The sequence below is a fragment of the Euphorbia lathyris genome, chromosome 7 (assembly GCF_963576675.1).
Source record: "Euphorbia lathyris chromosome 7, ddEupLath1.1, whole genome shotgun sequence".
NCBI lineage: Eukaryota > Viridiplantae > Streptophyta > Magnoliopsida > Malpighiales > Euphorbiaceae > Euphorbia > Euphorbia lathyris.
In genome coordinates, this window is record NC_088916.1 from 39,798,549 (window position 1) to 39,820,113 (window position 21,565).

Genomic DNA, 21,565 nt, shown 5'->3' on the forward strand with positions numbered 1-21,565 from the left:
AAAAAAAAAAAATAGAAAAATTGGAAAGAAGTAAAAATTGGCAAAATTAAAAACTGCCAGAAGCATTTCCCATAATAAATATTGGACTGTACAATATATTAACAACTAACTCAGCATAAGAAGCATTTTTCATATTATCTACATGACAAACACTTGAAATTTATCCAAACCCAAAACCCTCGTTGGCTTCATGAATGGCAAGCAGCAATCTCTCTTCTAGATGTTGCTTAGATGGATACTCTGGCAAATCTAACTGATTAAAACTGCATGATTAAAATATCATTTCTCTCTGTCAGTAACACAAATACACAATACTTTCTACAAATAAGAATGAGAATACAAGAAAAGAAAGATTACCAAGTATGAGCAGAAGGCAAATGATCAGCACTTCCATATGCTTTGTGTATTTGGAACTTCTGCGACCCTGAGATCCCTTGAAGTGCACTGAACCCTTCCAAAGGTACCTGCAATCATAATCTTTTGTTAACAACTCATATTTCACACTTCCAAGAACCAAATCCAGCAAAAGTGAAATAAATACCTTGGAGGTGCCTGTGACAAACTGCAGAAGACGAGCCTTGTCCTCCTTGCTGAACCCTTGAACAACCTCCCAAAACCACTGAATGACAGGGGATGCACCACTGTACCCCGAATATTCTGTATTTGCTCTCATATCATCCACTGGAATACATTAATTCAACACCACTTGTTAAGAGCCTCAACACAAATATTGCAGGTTAGAAAATTATGATATAAAATCTTAAAATGTACAGGAACAGCTACAAGAAACTTACAATCAATATCCGGAAGCCCACTTATCAAAAGTTCTAATTCCTTGTCGTTGAAAATGGATATTAATTCCCTACCAATCAATTCATTGAATCCCTCCATAAATGCATTTATTTGAGGACGAATAGCAGTAGTCAACCGATGTTCAGCAACTAAATCCACATATTGATGCTTATTCTCCTCTGTAACTTTAATGTTACGTCCACCAGGAATCAATTCATGGTCAGTTACCTGCATTATGTACACGAGAATTTATTGATATAACATCAGAGGAAAATCAGTGTAAGAGAAAAATTGGGGAAGATAGTTACCTCTGTCCGTTCGTAAAGGATAAGCTTTTCCTCATCAGCATCAATACTGAAAGTGAGGTCAAGAATTTCACTTATGTCATTCTGCAAAACCAAAATTTAATCCATTAAGTGATTATAAATCAAAACATGCAAGCAACAACCGAGAGTGCAAAAGCTCAAGAAAAAGACAACTCTAACATACCTCGAGCATCCATTTCAGGTTTTTAAAGTAATCAGGATCGATAGCTTCAATGTCGTGATATGTAACTCTAGCTCCCAAAATATGCTTGTAGAAAGATCGGGTGAAATGAACATCCAAGAGCTGCCCATCAAAAAGTGCTTTCCCCACCTGTAAGATTGAGAAGCATAAATGACAGAGTACATGATAATTAGAGAGAGAGAGAGAGAGAGATAATCCAAAAATACAATACTCACAACTCTCCCGACAAATTTGAAGTAAGATAAATGTTCAGTTTGGTAAACAGAGTTGGGGTTTGGCTGAAAAGTTGACTCATTGCCCACTGTTGTAAAAAGCAGTGCCCCCTTGTCAAAGATAACCCTAGATAACAACTGATACCATTCCCTTGTAAGTCCACCTGCATCAATACCTTCCTCTCCTTGAAAGTGAACAGTCAACCGCCCCTTTAAATCTTGAGTTGATCTCAAACGAAGTTGGTTATACGAATCTTCAAGAATATAAGCTCTTCTCACAGAAATTCTCAATGGACTTTGATGATGATCATGCTGATGCTTTATTTTTGATCTGAAATGAGAACGTTTGTTATCGAAATCCACAAAACGCGGAACCTTCAGCATAAGCGAAAAGGACTTCTCAAGTAATCCAGGATTTTGACGGATGAAAGCATTAAGGAGCTTCCTGTGTTTCTCAGAGAATTTCACAAACGCAACATTTTTTTCATCTGCTTTCAAGACAGGGCCTGAGGTTTTCTGCTGAGAAGAAGTGCTCACATCTTCAACCTCAGAAACCACACTGTAGTCGTGACTCGAACCCGGCTGTGCAGGATGTAACTTTTCGCACATTACAAAGAAGGATTCAATGTAGGGTAATATGTTCTGAGAACCAGCAGGGAGTGGAGGAGTTATACCAGATGGTTTTGATGTAGAAGTTGTTGGAACTAGTAAATCTGATGTAGAATCTGAATAGCCCTCTATTTTGCTGATACAACTGCTCAGTTCTAGCCACAAAGGCTCCAGAGCTGAATTGATGTCACCTAGTTGAGAAAGAGAGATACTATGCTCCTTATCCAGAAGGACCTGCTTATCCTTCTCCTTCTCAATTAGAGATGTAACAAGCGAACTCAACGCTTGCAGTACCCTTAAAATTGCAGCTCCATCAGAAGATGTAGTCCTAAGGAGTGCTTTCACTTCTTCACCAAAAAGGTGCAGCTCATTCATTGCAGATTTAGTCAAATTTTGTACAGCATCTGCAAGCTCGGAAACAAAAAGATGACAATGTGTAGGTGCAATTGCCACCAGCTTCTTCATTACCTCTGCCACTAGAGTGTACGCATTATCTGACAGTCTGGAGAGACAAATATGCCAAATTAAATACTATGGATAAGTCCAAGTGACTGAAATGGAAATGATAAACAATGTAAAGAAAAGACAACTGCTAAAGGATATTTTATTCACAAATATCATCGGCTCCATTCCTCTTGATCCACAAAACAAGCACACAAGTCCACAATTGGCATATTGAACCAAGAGTTGGATTTACTATCCTCTTACCCATCCAAAAGAACAAAAAGATTAATGGACACATAGAAAATAATAAGTGAAGATACAGGCAAGAAAAACAGTATAGCATGAGAATGAGAATAAAAATAAGCAGGCAAAATCAGAAAGAAAGATGATGCACCAGTAAAAAAGTGAGTATAACTCTAAATATCATCATACCCTTCCCGTGCAAGGAATGAACACAGAAGCCGAAGTTCAGCTTGAGGCAGGTTCAGTAGCACACTTTGTGAATCACATTCATTATTTGCACTAGAACCAGCAGATTTGGAGGAATCAGTGGCTGTCGATGATGAAACAGTAACTTCGGCAGAAGCACTCCCCAGTTCCATATTTGTCCTAGCATCTGATGTCGAGAATTGGGGAGCAGATGTTAACTCAATAGCAGCCACAGGTTTATCTGATGAACTTGGTTTGCATTCAGCACTGTCTATTATTACCTCCAATAAGTTAAGCAGCTGCAGAATGATTATAGTTCAGCTACAGACATGGAAAAGTGAATTTAAAATAGAAAATAGCATGTCAACTGTGCAAAACATCACCTGTTCAAGATGAGCTACGCTCCTTGAATAAAGAGGTTGGTTCAAGAGGCTCAAAAGCAATGCGACTGATATATACCCCTGATACTGCTTTACATCTGTTTCATACTCTTCAACTATCATCACAGCTTTACCACGTGACTGATCAGAATTTTCTGGCTGCTGTAGCGCAGGGAGGGGGAGCCTAAACTGAAGCAAAATTTTTGCCACATAGGGATGATTCCGAGCCAAGTAAGTAAGCGTCTCAAGGATACGCCGTGAAACTAAAGGTGGGACTCCTATATATCAAATAAAATGATGATTATAACAACCAATATCACTATAAAACAAAATCATGGGAAAGAAACAAGAAAATTCCTACAAACAAGTGAAACTTCTTTCAAATGAAAAATGATCTTCTGATATCAAACCTACATCATGAAAACATGTGTTAAAAGGATAATAAGCCACTCCAACGTTCCGTATTACATTCAACTTAAGAGGGACTGCAGAACATAGGTCAAAATAATCTGACAAAGGAAACTCATGCATGCTAACAACACTATCAAAATTGCCAGAACATATACTATTATAACCAACCACAGTTTGCAATGATTTTTTATAAATATATTTTTGAAAGAAGCTCACAAATAGGAAAGGGCCAATTAAATATAAAATTTGAAATTCCACTTTACCATCAAAAGATTGTGGACGAGAATACATAACATTGCTTTGGCAAGCATAAAGCCGGTATGAAGGTTCAGAAGCATTCAAATTAGCAGCAGGCTTTCTAGTATCAAGCATCAACATGTCCATCAGTATTTTCACAAGAGCAGTTCTAGATTCACCATGAGCACATAAGTTCAGTAGAAGCCTCTGCAGAGAACCTTTATACAGTGGCTGCAAAACCAGTTATTTATTTGTCATCGGTGAGTTGGCTAAACAGGGATAAGAAAAAGAATTTTCTAGTATATGAGTACCTGAACAATGCGAAGCACCCGAATCATTGCTTGAAGAGATTCGGTCTCAACCAATGGAGCTCCATCAGCTTCAACAAGCTTAGCAGAAACAGACCTGCGAGACACATTGCCAGCTCTCTCCAGATTGTACCCGACGCCTTCACCCCGTCGAGAAGACTCACCCCGACGACTCCTAGGATACATTCCAAAGAGTGTGCGATTATGATAACGATGTGCAAATCTTTCACGTAACATGTTAGCCTCCGCCACAAGGGCAGGTGTCAGGTTGGCAAGAATAGCATCAGAAGATGTTAAGAGAACCTGAGAAAAAATTATCGAGTTGGTGCCTTAAATTTCATATTTCAAATTCATGCAACTATAGCAAAATGTACCTCTTCACGCAATTCCGATGGAAATGTTGCAATGATGGAGACTGTGTCCATTTCAACTGGTTGACCTTCCAGTTCATGAGACTGATGAAGTCTTTGTGCTTGCTGTTGGGCTAAAACTTCAGCACGAATATCTGGAGGAAGGGCTGCCAGGAACTCTGGATCAATATCTGCACTGCTTTGTGGTTCAGCATTTGAAGGCTGAACCGCTTGACCCTGTTGTGCTGAGAGAACTTCAGCTCGCAACTCCTCAGGAAGGGCATCCAAGAATGCTGGATCAATTGATCCTGAACCAGTCTCACCAGAAATTTGCTGCTCCGCTGCTGGTCCATCTTGATCAGCTTCTCTGCTAGAATTTTCTGAAACTTCAGTGACACTATGAAGAGATGCCTCTCTCCCACTTACAGCAGCAGAATTGCCAAAAGAAACATTCACTCTTCTAGTCCGAGTTGCCTGTGGATCCAAATGCATTCGGTCTGCTGACCCTTGCCTTTCTCCACCATCATCATGGCCATCTGCACTTCCAATCTCAACATCCAGGCTCCGGAGGCTTTCCCCTAAAGTTGCCCCACTTCCACTACTTTCTTGACTCACTGCTTCAACATCACGTACAGTACCATCATTCTGTTCAAACTGCATTTCTGCAGACTGTGTCTGAGAGTCACTTGTTACTGGTCTCATCTCAGTAATGCCAGATCCACCCAAAGCAACAGAAGAGGAAGGAGGCATATTGCTGCTCCCATTATTCACATTGTTGTCAACAGCAATATCTGGCTGTGTTGCATCTGGCCCATGCAACTGGACAACCTCGCCATTACTTTTAGGTTCCACTGTTGTGTTCTGATCAGAAGACTTCTCAGGAGTTGGTCGCCTCAGTTGAGAAACAAGTAACTCCTCCAGGCCTTGAGGCACAGATGCACTAGATCCAGCACTTTGCTGGTTATCATCACTCCACATATTCAAACGATGCCCATGACGCCCATTCCTTAATGATCGGAAAATAGAATCCAACTGGGATGGATTGTTATCCTGGTTTCTGTCTGAAAGTACATCACGAGCATTCTCTGCAGAGAAAGAGAGACAATCAGGTGATGCAAAATTAAAACCCAAATTTCTTTTTTAAGTGCAACCAGCAGGCATATCAATTACATGAAATTAGTGAAAGAAAAGACAGAACTAGCGAAAGAGGTTACCTAATTGTCTAGCTGAGGTAGAGCTTGGTGATGAGGGTCCAACTAAAAGGGGATGGCGTGAGGGAGTAACACTGTCACCATTTCTGCCGAGAAGACTGTAGATGGATGTAGTTCGCCCTTGACGTCTAGAACCAAAAACTTCAACTGGCATGACATGAAGAGTTTCATTGGGGAAGTTATGGTCTCTACCAAAAACCTCAATATGATCAAATACATTAATCCCATTAATACCCTCCTCCAACCTAAGTATAACTCCATCGTCGTCTTCTTCCTCATCTTCATCATCTTCCTCCAACAATTCCTCATCAAACTCATCATCATCCATATCATGATCATCTTGATCTGTGTCAGGATGTGGCAAGTGGTGCACTTCATCCTCTTCCAAATCATTATGCTCCTCATCATCTTCATCTTCATCATCATCCTCATCATCCTCATCTACATCATCCCCATCATCCCCAGACATCTCATCTTCATCATCATCAAGATTTTCTTGTCCATGAGGCTGGATTTCAAATCGTATTCCAACAGTATCCATCCCATTTTCCAGGCCCCTAATGTCCTCAGGGGTTTCTTGCATATAGTCATCTTCAGTAGTTGGGGCAAAACCATCATTTATATCTTGATCATGTTCCATATCATCTGCAACAGCTTCAGATCGTCCTAAGTTTTGAACCGCATTAAATGATTCAACAGGGTCAGTTGACACAGAAACGTGATTTGATTGAGGAACAGCTTCTGTAGACTGGGATATGCCAACAATACTCTCTGCCCTCCCTGATTGACTCAGAGCAGAAGGCTTTGTCGAGTTCTCATTCTTTCCAATATGAGAATCCACAGTGTTAACATGTTCTTTAGTCACCAACTCTAGTGCTTTAATAAGTCCAGTAACAAGTTTAGGTGAGTCAGGATGATCTAGATCCAAGACTTCAAGTGTCCGAGTCAAAGACCTAACAAGGCCAACATCTATAAAAGTGGCAGAAGCCTCTGATGAAATGTATGAACCAGCAGGTGTGCGGGCAGCAAATACATCATTCAGAAGATCAACATATGCCTGTAAATCATTGGTTGGTAGCCTAAAACCATTAGAAGAATCGACAAAGTAACTAAAAGTGCAACTGATCTCTGCGAACACTCTCTTTCTTGCCTCGGTTGAGCGAACACAGCATGCCACCAAAAGCTGAACTGCCCTGCTTGCCAGCTTGTGCCTCCAGTCACTGTCCATTTTCTTTTCCTTTTTCACATTTTTAGAATATGGAATGAACTTGTGAAGGATATGGTTAAATATTCCGCCACTGCACAAACCAGCTGAACCCTTTTGATGAGGAACCCTGCAGCTACCAATTTCAGCATCTCTTCTCAACAACACATGAACAGATGAAGAATACATCAACACAATCTCTGTCAAAAGCTTCAGGATAAATACAATTTTTGCTAGAAGTGCAGAACCTTCGTGACTAGTGGTTTCATTCTCTTCAGAAACAGTAGCAATGGCTTTTCCTTTCCCCTTAACTGCAGAAACATCAACATCCATATCAGTGGATGCCGGCATGTCATGTGGCACATCTCTCGTTGCATCATCTTTTGTGGGAGGAATAAAACTACCAATTACATCCAAAAGAAGCTCAATTACTGTTACAAAGCTTTGTGGTAACTTCCTGTGTACTTTAGCACTCTTGGAATTCGAGTCATGAACTTTCCCATGCACATTTCCAGAAACCGCTGTATTTATATTGCCCAAAGTAGACTTTCCATCAGTTGGGTGTGATTTATCTTTTTCCAGTGCTTTCTCCTTCTCTTTTTCTTTGCTTTTATCCTTCTCACGATCCTTCAACAAAACAATGTAAGGCCTTTCACCTACCATCTCAACTTGGCAAGCAGATTGTGCAGCCTGCATAAAAATCATTGGATCTCGGGAGATGACAGAACTCAAATTTAGAAGGAAATTGCGTGGAGTGACCCGTCCATTTGCATGTCTGTTAGCAGCAGCCACAAGGCTGTGCTTTATTTCAGATTCCATTGCTTGCTGAAGAGTTTGGGGATCCTCAAGGACATGACGAATGATAGTAGCAGCTATATTGTCAAATCCAGGGAAAAGGCTACTTGTTGGCAAATTTAGCAGTGAACTTACACCATCAGCTTCAAGAAAACAGACAGCAATAGAATGAGTTCTGGTGAGGGTGGAACATAGCTGCAGGACAGCATGCATTGTCTCAGATGGAAGGTGGATCTTTAAACAATGGCAAGCAATCTGAATAAGTCTCTTCTGTTCTTCTGCTTCTATCTGCTCTGTAGGTGACCCTAATACAGATTGCAATTTGTTTTGCTTGTCCTCATCAATACTGATTGATGTCTGCTGGCTGTTTACATCGTCCTTTTTCAACCGATCGATAATTTCAGAATTCAATTTTTGATCCACTTGAAGTAGGCGATCAATGGCAAGAAAAGCTGTTGTAACCCACTTGGGAACTTGACATTTCTCTTTGTCCACCAAACCAGAATCCCATTGTGATAGCAAATCAGATACAATTTTAACTAGACCATTCTTTAAGGCAATTTCTCGTGCTTGTGAATCTTCATGAAGAATCAAGGCAAGAACATGAAAAATAGCAGACAACATGGTACTATTTCTGCCATCTGAATTCAGGTTTTGATCCCTCACTTGGTCAAGAATGAATGAGATGACATTAGACCTATATTGCCCATCACTTTGTGAGCAAATCAACACAAGCAGGTCACGAACAGGGAAAGCAAGAGGCTCTTTCACTTGCAGAAGCTTTATGCAAGTTGATAACAACTCATCAACAGGAGGAAGTTGGACCACCTCTTCTTCGACCTGCTGAGTATTGACATGTGCATCATCTTCCTTTGCTTCTGTTTCTGAGTTACCCAAAGACATGGCAAGTGCACGAGCAAGTTCATCATCTTCTTGAATTTCCTCAGGGTGAGAGAATAACCATTCCATTGCCAATTCTACACTATTGGATCCAACTTGCCTTAGAGCTTCTTCTGCCCTAGACCTGGAAAACCCCATCTCCACGATAGTTGAAATAGTGGTTTCATTTGGAGGAGGACCAGTAATACGAGCACCAGTATTACTATTCACATTTTTCACTTCCACCCCTGAATAAACATGCCGAATGATAGAAATAACTGTACTGATGAAATCATTACTGCAATCAGTCAATTGAAGGTGGGTCCAAACAGGGAGCACTGCCTTTAGTACCATAGACTGCAACACCTTAACAAATGTTTCAGCATCCCTTGGAACTCGTGAGACACCATTTGCCAAAGGTTGGGCGAGCAAATGTTTTGTAAATGGAGATAAGATAAATGATGATGTAACCAGGTGGTCCATAAGTTTACCATAGCTAGCTAACGGACCATAAATCCACAAATGATCTGCATCTTCCTTGTCATCCAGTTTAATATTTCCATCATCAGTCTCCATAGGAGAAGCAGGAGCCCTATTGACTGCAAAGAGCAATTGACTGGTAGCTTCAAATGTGGTCAAAACTAACTGAACAACTCCATGCCCGTATAAGCAATTTAACAATATTGGGTTACAAGAATCTGGCCTGTCCAGGAGAATGCCATCGATGAAATCAATAACCTTGCCAAAGTAGCGGCACTTGGCTGATATTGATACCTCAGATCCAGAAGGATTTGCATAACCACCAAAATTCATGTGATCCAGTGAAATGGAAGCAAAAGTACCAGCCACAACTTTAGAAGAGGGGGAAACATTCACAGTATCATCTCGACGACGTGAAGGAAGTAACATTGCCTTCCCCAACTCCTGAAACAAATGTGTAATGTGAAAAGAAAGTGACCTCACAGTGTCACAGCATGAAGTATAATATGATCTCTGCTTGTCAAACTCCTTTTTACTAGCAGCTCCAGCTGCATCTGAAGATTCAGATTGTGGTGGTTGATGAATTGATCCAAAACGATGTGAAGGACCATCAGTGCTCAATCTTTGAGGAAATCCAGTAGCGCGTCCAAGATCATGGTAAAGGTTTAAAAGGTCAAACACCTGGGACTCGATACTCCAGCCAGATGTCCTCCTCCTCAATAATGGATCAAGGAACTGCCTAAAGGAATTAAATCGTTGCTCTTCAGTTTCATTTGTATTCACTTCAGACTGCTGCAACTCAGCAGTAGAACTAGTAGTATTATCCTCCACCTCAAGTTTTGCATCCTCAAGCAGCGCTATCTGCCAAAGAACTTCACGATGCACACGGCCAATATCCTCCAGAACATCTTTGCTGCCATTCCCAAATTCTGTAAGCAGTGCAGTTACCCACCTATTGTCTTTTGAAGCAGCAAGAAACAGAAGGAACTCAACAAGGAAAAGTGAAGAGAAAATTGCACCATCAGGTGTTGTCCTTGGATCCAGTAGAAAGGAACCTGAAATTTTGTCAAATCCATCCAAAGCTTTCTTTATGTGTTCCCTAAGAGACTGACAGAATGCACGTGACAGAGGAGCAGAGTGGTGCTGAGTAAACCCTTTGAAAACCATGGTGCTATGTAAAGCAATAGACATCCCTTCGGAAGACTGCACGATACTTGGCCGCAACAAAAGCTTCAGTAAAGCTTCAATTCCAGACTTTTCCACAAACAATCTACATGTTTCTGAATTTTCCATTGTTCTATGAAGTAATACCATCAGATGAAAGATGCATAGTTGAATGAACTGCTCCTTACTGATGCCTTCGGCTCCTGCATCGGCTCCACGAACTAAACAGCAGTGCCCGTCATTTTCCTTGACCTCAGAATCCATTTCCATTTCTGTATCTGCACTAACCTTCTCGGATGATCCTGCAGAACTATTATCTCCGAAGGAAGCAATCCTATCAACAATTTCGATAATTATATCAACACCAGTTCCTCTCAGTGAAGAAACATGACGCAGAAGCTCTTCAACAGCATTTGCCAAAGGAACAATAGCTTCATTCATTGCTAAGACATATTTCTTGCTGGTGAATATATCCACAAGGAACCGTAAAGCTGAGGTTTCTCTCACTGCTTCTAATCCTTTGGCGTTAAGACATACGGCACCAATACCATTTGGAACACAAGTAAGAGCCTTTGAAGAAGGAAGCAATCCAGCTACCACTGAGGATAAAAAGGCATCAGGAAGACCCATTTCATGCAAAGCAGAAAAACAAGTTGGGTCCTTGTGAATGATCTCACTCATAACAGTCACAGCCGAGTAATAAATGTCACCCCCAAATTTATCAGCATTCCCATATATCAGTGACAGTGTAGAAGGTAAAGAACTGTCATGGGAATTCAGGGATCTGGTATTGTTCGATGGAGCATATGTAGCTGACCCAAGCGCCTTCAATAGAACCTTAATCAGCCTCTTCTGTGAGTAGATAAAATCATCATTATACCTTGAGCATTCACCAACAATCATTGTATTATCATTTTCCGCAGCCAAGCCAATAATTCTGTGTACTTCAATTTGTAACCTCTGAGCCAAAAGTTCTACTCCCCCAAGTTCCCTAAGCAGTGAGACAGCAGAGCTGCTGTAATCCATGAGCTTCTGTAGGGCTTTGACAGCCAAATAGACAAGGTGCATATGATTGGGATCTGCATCTTCTAGAAGAGGCAAAAATGTAGGAACCATTCCTGATCCCCTAACATTACTCCCTGAAGCTGAAGATGAAACAATGTGAAGCAAATAGAACTGAAGAAGTGCTTCAACAAAAGCCAGAGAAGATGGGTCACTGGAGTTTTTCAAAGACAGAACAGCCTTCTGTAGCACATTTAGAAGAATCATGCGGTTCCCAACAGCAAAACTGATACTAGATCCACTCAAAATCCGTGCCCGCTCATGAGATGCTGAATAAGCAGCTAACTGAGCACCTAAGGCAAGCATGGCAAGGGTTCTAATGGTTCCAGGTAGAGTTTCCTCTGATCGCACAATCCTAATCAACTCATTTGTGTACTCAGGTTCATTAGCAAAGAAGGATGTCAGTTCATCATTTGCATCACTGGACTGGACAAGCACAACGAAAGCAAGGAGGCAAATCCTGCTGTACAGCCTGCATATTCTGGGGGAACGAAAAGCCCTGGCGTATCTGATTCTTGTAAGTAATGAGAACCGAAGGTCGGAAGGCACATTGTATTGCTCAATGCACTGTTTCATAACTAACAGATCATCCTCCTTACGTAAGTGAAGATCTGGTATATGAATAACTCTCAAGCTAGAAGAGCTTGCATTGCCACTAATATCCTTTGTACTCTGGCCATTTTGACCATGCATTTCAAAATATAGGGTTGAACCAATCCGATACTGAGATCTGTCATTGTTATTTTCCAGTTCAGAAGGGAACAAAGATAACCCTTCCTCCTGACTTCTCTCATTTGCCATAACACATGAATACAGGCCCAATCCTTCCTCCTTGCTTCCCCAGCCCTGTGCAAGGGATAGCAGATAGCTGTTGACTGAGCCACAACCAACCAGCTTTGCACTGCCATGCAGTTTAGAAGGGTTGATTTTCACAAAAGCCGAAAGTGTCTCTAGTGTAGCTATTAGAACCTCAGGATCTGTTGATGCCAGTAGAAGCTTGAAATGCTGGAAGGGAAATTAACCAATATACAGGTTAGATGAATCAATGTTCACACATGCTTAAAATAAAGTGAACATGTTAGAAAATACGAAAAACACAACTTTAAGAACTTCTGAATAGAATGAATCAGTCTACAGTCAATCAACAACATACCTCTATGCCTTCAAATGAACTCTTGTTGTGGCAATTCTCTAAAATTATTTGCATCACACGTAGTATCTGTAGAACTGCATTTTTTGGGAATGGACTATCATTTTCTGAAGTGTCATTTGACAAGAGAAGGTCATTCCTACTAGCCAAGTATGTCTTGAAGTAAGTATCAAAATGCAGAAACAAAGGCCTCCAATGATGAAAATTCCCCTGTGATGAAAATTCCTCCAATGATGAAAATACAGCATTCAATAAGCACATTTATTTTTTCAAGAAATGGGTGGGAAAGGAAGGAGTCCAAGGAAAAGGTGAAATAGAGAACAATATAGGATTACCTTACTGAACTCCCAACGAAAGCCAGAAAGGGGTATTGCTATATCTTGCAATGGACTTTGAATCACTTTGTCAATGAATGCTTTAATTTTAGGAGGCTGCAATAAGCAATACATGTCACACAATTTGCACAAACAAATAATGCAAGAGAAGAAAAAAGTATGAATCATTTCTTTGCCATTCACCATAACCGTTCTGGAAAAGTTCCAACATATTGTGAAAGAGGAAAATAAAATGTGAAATAGCAATATCTAGAGGCATAGATCTCCAGGTCCAACTTCAATAATCTAGGACTATACATCAACTTCTTAACTTCATCTAGCACGTTTGACTCTACTTTTACCTTCATTGCCAAAAGAATAGTACCATGTAATGCACAAAAAGATTGGACTGTTTTCAGAGTGAATAAATAAATAAAATAAAGCTTATTCACAAGAAAATAATAATAAAAAAAAAATATACCTAACTATCATAACATTATTAGGGGAGTATATGTTACCTTAAATGCCTTTTTAGAAGGCTTGCAAACCACCTAAGGTATCTATTTGATGGGAAAGCAAAATGGTAAAGGATAAAATGGTACAGTCTTGAAGAAGATAGATCAAGTCAACAAGCTCTTTTTTGCACAAACACAACAAACCCAATACAGAAACATCGAATAATGTGAATTTAGCCTAGAAAATTCAGAAGCCCATTTCTAATAATAGTATTCGATGTTGATGCAGAGCTGACAAAATTTAAATTGTTGGCACTCAATATGGGGGTGGGGGTGGGGGGGTTAGGATTGATTCCTTACCTATTGTAAGGAAAAATGGCCATCTCACTTATTGAGCACAAATGATGATAAAGTATAATTACAAGTAAAATGACAGAATATTTCAAAACGTAACTTTTTATTTGGACTTTGAACTCTCAAACTCGGTACGGAGTGTTGGGCAGTGAAACATTGTCACAATCATAAGATGTCGGTGGCAGAGATGCAGATGTTGAGATGGATGTGTAGTCATACGAGAAAGGATCGGGTGAGTAATGAAATAATTAGGACAAAAGTAGGGGTTACATCTATTGAGAATAAAATGAGGGAAAACCGACTAAGGTGGTTTGGCCATGTAAGACGAAGAGCGCTTGATGCGCCGATTAGGAGGACTGAAGAGTGGCAAAGGGATGTAGTGGTGAGGGGTAGGGGAAGACCTAAGCAAACTTGGAGGGTGATCAAGAGTGATATGAGTTTATTGGGGATTGAGGAAAATATGGTAGTGGATAGGACAGAGTGGACGGAGAGAATTTGTGTCACTGACACGACTTGATTTCACGGTTTTATATGATGGTTCATGTTAGCCGACCACGAATCATTTCGGGACTAAGGCTTTGTTGTTGTTGTTGTTTGAACTCTCAAACTCCAAATAGAAAGGACAGATAGAATTAGCAGTCCGAAAGCAAAGAGTAGAATAAAAGAGAACTGCAGGGATAGCCAGGTATGCTTCTCAGATAACAAACTATATTAGGTAGAATCTATCTAGTTTGATATGAAGCAGGAAAAATAGGAGCCAGAGATCTTTTCAGGGAGAAAATATTTCATATTACTTATAAGCATAATGGATAATTTAGCAGATCAATAAATTGTTTCATAATGGACACTTCAAGATAGATAACAAAGGATCAAAAGCAGCATGAACTTCTATATTTAGAATATGTGAGATTTCAAGTAAAATTATTTTAGCAAAAGTAATTCCCAAATTAAGACCTCAACGTTATAATTCCTGACTTCACAATGACACAACTTCACAATGACGCAAAGTAATGCGCAATGGAAATTACATATTATAAGCCCCAAAGAAAACAGGCGATCATAAAACAGATCGAAAAAAATTATGCCAGGTTAAGGTACTTGAGTAAACAAAAAATCAAGGCATAACATAAGTAACCAAACTTAGTTCATTCTAATGCTAAACCATGCATTAATTCCAAGAATTCCAACTAGAGAACCAAAATCAATGGTTAAGAAAATCAATGTGTAAACTATTCCAGAGTTGCTAGCTATGAAAATGTTGATGAGACTATAGGCATTGGGTTTTGCATATACCCGAATGTTTGGTTCTCCCAAACTAAAGAACAGGACAAAAAAAAATGCGCCAGGCTATGACCAGCTGAACAGCATGTAGCTATAAAATAAAAATAAACCAAGCACTCCAAGGCTTGTAAGGGCAATACACATCCAGAATTTCTCCAAACGAGCATACTATACTAGGCAAGCTCCATTGAAGCTAAAACCAGACAATCAAGGGAAAGTGAAACTAAAAGCGATTCGCCACGTATTGCTTTAGACTTTAGACCAAAAAATCAATAACACTCACTATTGCACCAGCTAGACACTCAAAATATTAAGCCGACCACTGATTGTGAATAGATATATATAAAGTCAACAAAAATCCTACTGAATTCACCAAACAGTACATAATATTGCAGAACACTTGACATAAGAAAGCATACAAAAACCAAACAAAATCATTAAGTATAATTTTGAGAGAGAGAGAGAGTAGAGAAGAGAAGAGAGGTAAACTCACAGGCTCAGAATCAAGTTTTATTGAGGGGCCGATGACGCTTTCACCGGACAAAAGCTGCCGAAGCCTCGATGGCAAACTCGATCTTATTGTTGCCATCACGCCTCGACTTCTCTACTTTCAACTACTGGAGCAATAAGCAGCCAAGCAAAAAAGAAAAAAGGGCAACAACACACAATAATAAATTCAGAATCGCAGTTCAAATAGAAACGAAATCCCTACAAAGCCCAAAGAGCAGGTTAGGGTTTTATAAGCAATAAAGAAAAACAAGCCAATAGATCAGGTACAATATGAATATCACCAAAAAAAAAAGGCAGAGAGAGAGAACCTGAAAGAGGATAGAGAGTGAAAAGATGGATGCATACACATCCGAAGTGTGAACTGCAGAGAGAGAAGAAAGGGAAGGAAGAAGAGAGAAGGCGAGAGAGATTGTTACGGAGAGAGAGGCGAAACCCCAAAGCTGAGAAGAGAAGAGAACGGTGGGGCTGGGGAGCTCGTTTGTGTTTGTGTTGCGTTTTGGGTTTGGGTCTTTTTATTTTAATTTCTCTATAATATTTTGTTATTTTGTTATTAAACCGAAATATTTGTAAACTAGAAAGCTGGTCCGTCTCAGTTTAACATCTAACCTTGATTTCAAAAAAAACTTCTAACCTTCCAGATACAAAGTCCCTGTTTGGTAAAGAGCGTTTTGGGCTAAAAAGAGCGTTTTTAACCAACTTTAGCGGTTTGACCACTAAAACCGCTGATGGGAGTGTTTGGTGGAGAGAGGTTTGAGAGAGAGTTTTGGGATGAAAACGCTAATTTACAAAAAGCTCCTTTTAGGAGCTTTTTCAATTAGCGTTTTGCAATATTAAAATTAATTGACTTCTTTAACCCTACGCGTTTTATTAAAAAGGCGGTTTTATTTTCTTCCCATTCTTTCTTTTCTGTTGGGCGTGTTTGTTTGGGGGAAAATATTCTACAGGAAAATATTTTTCTAATTTTTCAATGTTTGTTTGGGCAGGAAAATAAGTGGCAAGTCAATGGAAAATGAAGGAATAAATAAGGGAAAATGTTTTACCCATTTCAAAATGGTAAAATATTTTCCTCAAAACATACGCGTTTAGAGAAAAATGGGGAAAACGTTAAAAAATGTAAAAATACTAAAATATGAAACACGAAAAAACATGAATAACGTGAAAACATTATAAAACACGAGAATATGAAAAAAAAACCCGCAAAAACATGAAAAGGCGAACAAACGTGAAAAACACAAAAACACAAAAAAAAAGAGCAAACACTTGAAAAAGCACAAAACATGAACAACGCGAAAAAGTGAGAACGCGAACTATACAAAAACGTGAAAAATACAAAAAAACACAAAAACGTGGAAAAAATACGAAAAACACGAAAACATAAAAAATGTTAAAACACAAAAACGTGACAATAAGTGAAAATGCGATAAACATGAAAAGACGAAAAATGTAAACAAAACACGAAAAAGTAAAAAACATGAAAAGGCGAAAAAATGCAAACAAAACACGAAAAAGTAAAAAACACAAAAACATGAAAAATACGAATAACACGAAAACGTGAATAACACGGAAAAGTAACAAAGTGAGAAAAATAAAAAACGCGAAAAAAAAAGAAAACGTGAAAAAGGGGAAAACCGAAAAACCGAAAAATTAAACGTGAAAACACGAAAAAATACAAAAAAAAATAAACACAATAACGTTAATAACACAAGAAAACGTACAAAAAAATGACAAAAATGTGAAAAAAACGTTTTTCGTGTTTTTAACATTAATTTTTTTCACATTTTCGTGTTTTTCCATGTTTTTAATATTTTTTTTACTTTTCGTGATTTTCGCATTTTTTACTTTTTGTGTTTTTAACAAATTTTCACGTTTTTTTTTTGTGTTTTTTCACGTTTTTATTGGTTGGAAAATATTTTCCAGTGTTGTTGTCAAACACTGAAAAATATTTTATTTTCATACATAATATTTTCCCTGTATAAAATTTTCTCTGTATAAAATTTTTCAGAACATAATATTTTTCCCCAAACAAACGGGGCCTTGCTAATGAAGTATTTTCTTATACTTATGTTTATAGGTTAAAGGGAGATCCAACATTAAAATTGAGTATAATAATTGTCACAAATTTTCAATTGAATCCTTCTAATCTATCCGATGGTATTAAATAGTATCATGGGTTTAATCGAATAAGTCCAAGCCTATTGAATGCTATATTAGGCCAGTCCATCCATCAAGAAGGACCTTTCAGGAACAAATAAAGGAAATGAGCTTCGGATTTCAAAATACACGCTCAGTTCAGAACATTATGGAATTATAGGTTGCGAACCAATGATGTGTTGACAAGTGTATGAAGGCACAAACTAAGATGTAAACGATTGTCTATAAATAGCATGGAGATCATGATCACATGTACACAATTCTTTACTACACATTCATACCAAACTGCTTTCAAGTTGCGTATTCTCACTACTGACTTAAGCATCATAGAGTGTTTGCCAGTCTCCGGCCCCTGTCTGACGGTTTTCTTCCTCCTCGGGTAACTTGAAGCTAGCAAACAGAAAATGATCAATATTCCGATATTAATTGGTGCAATGAACGTGGATCGAACACGCGACATTCATACCAAATTGAAATCCTTTTATCAAATGTCAATGTTGAGAATGACGAAGAGAAAGGCCGAACGGAGCTGACCAATAAAGGTCTGAAAGTTGCTCGGGAATCTAATGCAGCTCTGAATCTCTCAAAGCAGAGAAGACCTTAAACACAGTCTCCTTCGCGCGAACAATCTCCAGCCTAAATGAGCAGATGGACAAAGTTGTAAAGGATGCCAAGGCCCTAGGACTTAGGCCTTGTTTGATAAAGTACTTAATTACTTAAATTAAGATGTTAAGCACTTATTTAATTTAAGTGCGTTTGATAACGATTGTTTCTCCACCATTTAAATTGGTTAATTAAGTTTAAAATCACTTATTTTGATAAGTCAAAATATTTAACTTAACGTTTTAAGTTAAACATTATCAACTAATACTTTTATAAAAATTATATCATTCAATATTTTCAGTACTTATAATATTTAGCACTTAAAAATTCAGTACTTATTTTTTCAGCACTTAATTTTCAGTTTTATCAAACAACACCTTAGTCGTTCCTTGAAATCCAGGGTTCGGTTTCTTCGTACTCTTCGGGAGAAATATCTTGAGGCTGATTTTCACTTCTAGATGAGAGTCTTCCCTCCCGAAGATCACGAAGATGTTCTCGAAGCTCCCATTCCAGGGGAATTCCCTGAATCCTTATTAACTTCTTTTTTTCTTATAATGAAATTTATATATATATATAAATTTTCATTTCTTCATTTTCATTGCTTACATGGATGTTTATTTTATAAATTTTAGTATCTTTGCTTAGAATGTATTTTTGCTTAATCATTGTGGCTAGAATCCTTGTAGCATGCATAGGATCAGCTTTAATGTAATCAATAAGAAATTCCAAACATAGATGTTAAAATTGGTAAACTTTATCCCTTATATTGCATTCGACTGCTATAAAGCAGGATTTACAATGTTTGACACAGTTATAGATGAAAGAATTTTAGTATCGATGGTTCCGAAAAGGAACCATCGCGTGGTATCTCAGCGAGACGCCTAGTGTCTCGTCGAGACACCATGTCGTCTTATCGAGACCCCTTTGGTATCGACGAGACGAGACATTGAGGAGCATTTCCCCAGCGTCCCCTTACCTTTTGAGCGCGAATTTGGCCCTGGGAAATGCCCAAAATGACCCTAATTGTGTTTGCACTATAAATAGAAGCCATCTTCTCCTTTGGTAGGGTTCCTTCTTCTCTCTCTCCTTACTTCCTTCTCCTCTTCACCTCTTCCTCTTTTCCAAATTCAGTTTTTCTTAGTTTTTAGTTCTTCCATTGTAACTTGTTGAGATTTTATTTGAAGATTGGTAGTGGAGGTTCTCTTTTGTAATCAGAATCAGACAAAAACCGGGTTTTAGACTTCTAATCCCTAACTCTGTTTCTTACTTTTTACTAATTCAGATTAATGATGATTTATGTTGATAATCTATGCTTTAATTTTTTGGTTGGTTTAGTTATGAACTAATCCCCATCCAATCTGGGATGGGGATAGAATTGATTGCGTAACTATGCATGATTAGGGATTTAGGTTTATGGAATTGCTTCCAATTGATTAGATTATGCGTGCCTAATGTCCTAGATTTATCAGGAATAGGATCATTGCTAGAATGAGATTCGATGATGATCAACTAGCCTGAAGTCTGGAACCTAATGCCTTGAATATGATAAATCTAGGATAGTAGATAGATAGTGACCTGAACAATGAACTATCTAGTCCGAACTAACATAACCTGACCTCGCTAGAGACCACTAGGAGTGCAGACTAGTGGCTGGGCTACAACTTTAGCCTTAATCACCATAGAAACTAATGCTTTGCATGTCCTAGGTTATATGCCCAATCAAGCCGTCAACCGAATGCATGTGAATAGACTACTTGAGATTGGTCATCTTCACATGGTTAATTTGGTGATTACTGTCAATTATCATTCATTAGGATATAAACCCAAATCCTAACAAGTCACACATAGAAGCCAATCAGGGAAATCCCATCTCAGATTATCTCATTCATTAATTCGAACCTTCTACTATCAAACGCTCTTGCCCTTTTATTTTAGAAATTTATCTACTTACTCAATCCACAAACTTATTCAACCTTTGAACAATTACGTTTCCTTTCTTAGGTCGACTAGTTGTGATAAATAGTCTTTGTGGTTCGATCTTGTGCTTAAGCACTATATTACTTGTTGCGATAGGATACACTTGTCCTATTAATTGCTATACACTTTACAAGCATCAAGTTTTTGGCGCCGTTGCCGGGGACTATTTTTGTTTATAACTAGTTTGCTCTTTGTGAAAGGTTTATATAATTGTTTGGAATTCCAAGAACCGAGGTTTTGGGGATCACTCATCATTGCATCTTGATTCTTAAAGCTGAAATTGTTCTTGTAGGACGTGAAAGAATGACACAATGGCCGAAGATTTGTCGATCATGGAGTTGTTGAAGGCAAAGTGGCCCACAAACACCTCTGGCATCCTTGATCCGGCAATAACAACATCATCATTTGAAATCAGACCGGCGACGATCCAGATGATTCAGAACTCGGGACAATTCGGTGGGGATTACTACGAAGATCCCAACTCACATCTTGACAAATTCGTGGAATACTGCAGCACTTTCAAATGCGAAGACATCATATCTAAACAGATCTTCCAGAAGCTGTTCAGATTCTCTCTGAAAAAAGAAGCTGCAGAATGGCTACAATCCATCGAGCTAGGCTCTCTTACTAACTAGGACACTACAGTATCAATGTTCCTAGCAAAGTACTTCCCTCCATCAAAGACTGCACAATTCAGAAGCGATATCACCTCGTTTAGGCAGTTCGACAGTGAGAACCTGCATCTAGCCTGGGAGAGGTTCCAGAAATTGTTAAGATGGTGCCCCCACCATGGTTACTAGCAGTACCAACTTATTGATATGTTCTACTCAGGAATATCTCCTGCCGGTCGTGCCTCTCTGGATGCAGCAGCAGGAGGAAATCTATTCAACAAGAATGCAGTTCAAGCATACAATCTAGTGCAAGAATTAGTTGAACGGAGTGCATGTTGGCAAGTTGAGAAGCCAGCTTCGAGAAGAGGCACAACAGCTGAGGAGCTCCCTAGGATATCTTCAGAACTAAACCCTCAGATAGCAGCACTGACAGCAAAGGTCGATGTGTTGGTAGCTCACATGAAAGCACCAGAGCCAGTCACAAGTTGTGATCTCTGCAGCAAAGGGCATAAGAACGTAGAGTGCCCGATAGTACTTGAACAGATCCATTATCTAAAGCAGTATGGATCAAATAGCACGCCTTGGCAGCAGGACAAATATCAAAGTGCATGTGCTGAGATTGAACTAGAAAGAAGTATAGATGTCCTGAGAGAGATTATGAGTGCCATAGAAGGGAGGTTGGCAC

The 21,565-nt window shown here is 38.9% G+C and overlaps 1 protein-coding gene and 1 non-coding gene across 4 annotated transcripts; both read right to left on the reverse strand.

The window, feature by feature from the left end:
* Positions 1-31: 31 nt before the first annotated feature.
* Positions 32-16,033, reverse strand: LOC136235608 (E3 ubiquitin-protein ligase UPL2-like). 3 transcript variants are annotated; one of them, XM_066025407.1, is made up of 17 exons: positions 15,847-16,033; positions 15,522-15,642; positions 12,960-13,055; positions 12,628-12,834; positions 5,894-12,479; positions 4,704-5,764; positions 4,333-4,632; positions 4,048-4,252; positions 3,377-3,651; positions 2,997-3,292; positions 1,515-2,622; positions 1,282-1,428; positions 1,101-1,181; positions 795-1,020; positions 542-681; positions 358-464; positions 32-263 (listed from the first exon to the last, which is right to left on the reverse strand). In XM_066025407.1, the coding sequence occupies exons 2-17, from the start codon at positions 15,615-15,617 to the stop codon at positions 161-163; spliced, it is 11,034 nt and encodes a 3,677-aa protein (XP_065881479.1). In that variant the 5' UTR covers positions 15,618-15,642; positions 15,847-16,033; the 3' UTR covers positions 32-160. The 3 variants fall into 3 exon arrangements, with proteins under 3 accessions (XP_065881479.1, XP_065881478.1, XP_065881477.1); XM_066025406.1 differs by having other exon boundaries at positions 15,522-15,736; XM_066025405.1 differs by having other exon boundaries at positions 15,522-15,645; positions 15,847-16,032.
* Positions 16,034-20,958: 4,925 nt separating this feature from the next.
* On the reverse strand, positions 20,959-21,065 carry LOC136201772 (small nucleolar RNA R71). The gene has a single exon (XR_010674114.1). It is a non-coding gene; the product is annotated as a small nucleolar RNA R71 (small nucleolar RNA).
* Between the last annotated feature and the right edge of the window lie 500 nt (positions 21,066-21,565).

Bases quoted from the DNA above. Each gene is read 5' to 3' on its own strand.
- LOC136235608 (XM_066025407.1), bottom strand. From the start codon at position 15,617: ATGGCAACAATAAGATCGAGTTTGCCATCGAGGCTTCGGCAGCTTTTG. The intron at 3,293-3,376 runs GTGATGTTTTGC...ATCATTCTGCAG, and splicing joins GCGTAGCTCATCTTGAACAG to CTGCTTAACTTATTGGAGGT. The intron at 465-541 runs GTATTTATTTCA...TTATGATTGCAG, and splicing joins TTGTCACAGGCACCTCCAAG to GTACCTTTGGAAGGGTTCAG.